Raw genomic sequence first — 3535 nt, 5'->3', positions numbered from 1 at the left:
CCCAACAAAATACTATACATGTAACATGTTTTCTTCACATTCATATTATTTTACTTAAAAAAAACCAGCTGTGTCTATGAGATAATGGAAACGATAGTTCCAAGCAATCAACAACGCACCATCCAAATCAAAATTCACTTGACGTGCGGGAAACTCCAACTTCTAATAATTTCTAGACATTGTGGTTTTGCTACTATAGCTTTCCCTTAATTAACACCTTCATGTATATATATACGTACCAATCATTGTTCAATTCTCGCTTATATATCCACAACCATCTCTACTATACTTAGTACACTTAAACCTTTAGCTACACAAACTAATCTTATTAGCTACAAGTACAACCAACACCTATGGCTTCCGCTGATAAGCCTACAGACCCAGAATACAACAAGGAAGCTCCTCCTCCTCCTCCTCCATCTGCCACCGTGAACTGTTTTGCTTTGGATATAACCCTCAGGGTCTTATTATTTGCGTCGGCTCTGACGGCTGTCGTGGTTGTAGTCACTAGTAACCAAACCAAGTTTATTCCTCCGCTAGGATTTCGCGAGGCCAAGTTTAAACACTCCCCGGCTTTCGTGTAAGTTACATGTCTTTACTTTTGGTGAAAGTTTTGTTCCATTATAGAGATAGAGTTACAATTAATTACATGCATGCAGTCTTTAATTTCATTTTTTATTTTAAGTATATATTAGCTCTATTTGTGTTCTAATGATTTAGTATTTGCAAAGAAGCATCGTGTGTATATGTTACGTACATATATATATATATATATATATATATATATATATATATATATATAATTATATATAGCTTCCAACATGATTTAACTTTTAACTTCAACATGTTGATAATCAAGGCTATAAGCCTATAAGCCCCAGTACTTCCAATTAAGAGGTCAGTTGAGGTTGTACCTACAAATCAATGACCCAATATTGGTGGGAAGGCAGGGACAGTTATGGTGGCTGACAAACTAAATCACTCGTACCATATTTCATGAATATGTAGGTCATGAGAACATGTAATTAACGGAAATTTTGCCGTGGTCCTTCGCCGCCATGGTAGGCCAAATAAGACGAAAAAGTTGGCAGCAACATTAAAGTGGGAATTAAGTACATTGATATTAGTATGAAAAAGGACATTAATTAATTTATTGTCCACTTATACCTACTACCAGTTTAAGAATTAATATTGGAGCTACCTAATGCTTGGAAAAAGTATGTCCCTGGTTTTTTTCCACTATTTTTGTGAAGAGTATTGTGGTTTTTCCTTATTGGGAAAGCTTGTGTTTGAATCCCCTTGTTGTAAGGGGAGAAAAATTATCTTCTTGTTAGGGAAAAAGGGTTCTTAATCAATTTGATGAATTTATTGATAATTTGCACTTAATTTAAATTGATGTACAGTAATTTCCTTTACAAAAAAGAAAGAAAGAAAGAAAAGATATTTGGTATCATCAAAATATATCACACTCATCATATTGGAGTGACTTTTGCATTTATTTATTAATGAGTTAGTTCCATATTTGTGGAGTGATATATCCCACCAACATAAAGTAAAAATTGCATGATTTGTATGCATATTAGCAACAAAATCAATCATGCAACAATTTTATTTCAAATATCATCAAGTTGCCTATGGATACTGGCAGCTCTACTTGTATGTGAGGGTGGTCGACCACCCTCACTTGTCAAAAAAAATAAATTATACATGCGAAATAGAATTTATATAAATAATTATTTTAAATTAATATGTTTAGTGACCACCTTTACTTGAAAATAATTGTATATATATATATATATATATACTTTTAAAAAATATATTATATACTAAATTAACCTATGATTTTTTACCACCTTAATAAAAAATTTGAATACCTTTACTTGATAATCATAAGAATTTGAGTTCAATAAATATAAGAGTAATGTTACATCTACAACATTTTAATTATAATTTCATAATAAATCTTATGCGGTAAGTTTTTACTAATTCTAATTCGGGTTCAATATTGACATGCTTTACCTACCAATAATAAGCTAACAACTTGTTACATAAAATTTGTTATGAAATTGTTGTGGTCACTTTATTATTCTCATATCAGTATTTTCAATTTACACTTTATTTTTTATTAGTCTATTTTTTTTTCTTATTCTCTTTGTTAGTACAAAAAAATGGTAATATTTCATATATTTGCGTGTTTTTTTGTGACGTTAATATATTCTAATTGTCTTTTTATTAAATTTTATATAATTTAAGTTTTTTAGTGACCACTCAAAAAACAATTCCTAATTCCACCACGGCCTATGGAAGAAAATAAGTCAAAAGGAAATTACGTGTAAAAACTAAAGAGGTTCAAAAAGATAAAAAAAAAAGGAAGACATTTTATACCACCTTTAATTGTCAGCATTCACAAGGCTTTCAAAAGTAATAAGGGTATCAATTAATTTCACATATGAAATTGCAGGTACTTTGTTGTGGCACTGTCCGTTGCTGGACTTTATAGTATCATTACAACCTTAGCATCACTCTCAGTCATCTGGAAGCCTCACTTGTCAACCAAGTTCTTGCTCCATTTTGCATTTTGGGATGTGGTAAGTGAGCTGTCTCTTTCATTAATAAAATTCATATGGAAAATAACGAGCAATTTGTGAACAAAGTCAAGATTTACTTATTAATCTTTGTACAATCTTTTTATGACACAGCTGATATTGGGGCTAGTAGCTTCAGCCACTGGCACAGCAGGTGGTGTTGCATATATTGGATTAAAGGGCAACGACCATGTGATGTGGAATAAGATATGCAACAAGTATGATAAGTTTTGTCAACATGTAGCAGGATCTCTTGCAGTCTCTTTGTTCGCTTCCATTGTGCTTGTTCTTCTAGTTTGGCTCTCAGTTTACAGCCTTCATCGTAGGATCCCCAAGTAAGAGCTAGCCTCTACAAGTCCAAAAATACCATAATTATATATTATGCGAATTATGGCCACAACCATGAAGCAAATTGTGTGTTTGTACAGAATTTGAAATTTCTGCGTTTGCATTTGTGTAAATTTGGGGGGGGGCTTTTGTAAATGTTGTCCACTTGTGTAGTGTCTTCTAAATCTTATATTTGATTTGTCATGTATGTAGTTTTTTTTATGTTTTCAATTATGTTACATGTAATTGAATTTGAATTATATGAATATTGTCTAGTTCACTTGTGATTGTTAAAAAATAAGTCTTAGAGTGCTAAGAACATTCGCATCAACTCATGTAAAATTTTTATCTATTTTAACGTAAAAATATGCTTTTTATATTCAACATTCTCACATTTTAAAATGCTCTACATTACATTTTTATATTTATCTACGTCTATTTGATTTGAAAAAGGATTACAAACAACCATATTTTTAGATTACAAACGCTCAAAGATTATGAAAGACCTAATTTTTTTTTTCTTTATTTCCATTTTTAAATAATAATAAAACAAAAGAGAATAAAGTCGTAAGGTACTACATTATGAACACCTAGCCAGATGGGCCAAAAATACGAACTTATGA

The 3535-nt window shown here is 31.1% G+C and overlaps 1 protein-coding gene across 1 annotated transcript; it reads left to right on the top strand.

Annotated features, from left to right (window-relative positions):
- Positions 1 to 252: 252 nt before the first annotated feature.
- LOC142626479 (CASP-like protein 1D2) lies at positions 253 to 3243 on the top strand. The gene is made up of 3 exons (XM_075800308.1): positions 253 to 580; positions 2462 to 2588; positions 2700 to 3243. Exons 1-3 carry the CDS (start codon positions 354 to 356, stop codon positions 2922 to 2924), a joined length of 579 nt encoding a protein of 192 aa, XP_075656423.1. The 5' UTR covers positions 253 to 353; the 3' UTR covers positions 2925 to 3243.
- Positions 3244 to 3535: the final 292 nt, after the last annotated feature.

Source organism: Castanea sativa, chromosome 2, assembly GCF_040712315.1.
Source record: "Castanea sativa cultivar Marrone di Chiusa Pesio chromosome 2, ASM4071231v1".
Lineage (NCBI taxonomy): Eukaryota > Viridiplantae > Streptophyta > Magnoliopsida > Fagales > Fagaceae > Castanea > Castanea sativa.
The sequence above is the reverse complement of the archived record's forward strand: the minus strand, read 5'-3'. Positions and strand labels throughout refer to the sequence as shown.

Bases quoted from the DNA above. Each gene is read 5' to 3' on its own strand.
- LOC142626479 (XM_075800308.1), top strand. From the start codon at position 354: ATGGCTTCCGCTGATAAGCCTACAGACCCAGAATACAACAAGGAAGCT. The intron at 581-2,461 runs GTAAGTTACATG...ATGAAATTGCAG, and splicing joins AAACACTCCCCGGCTTTCGT to GTACTTTGTTGTGGCACTGT. The intron at 2,589-2,699 runs GTAAGTGAGCTG...TTTATGACACAG, and splicing joins ATTTTGCATTTTGGGATGTG to CTGATATTGGGGCTAGTAGC.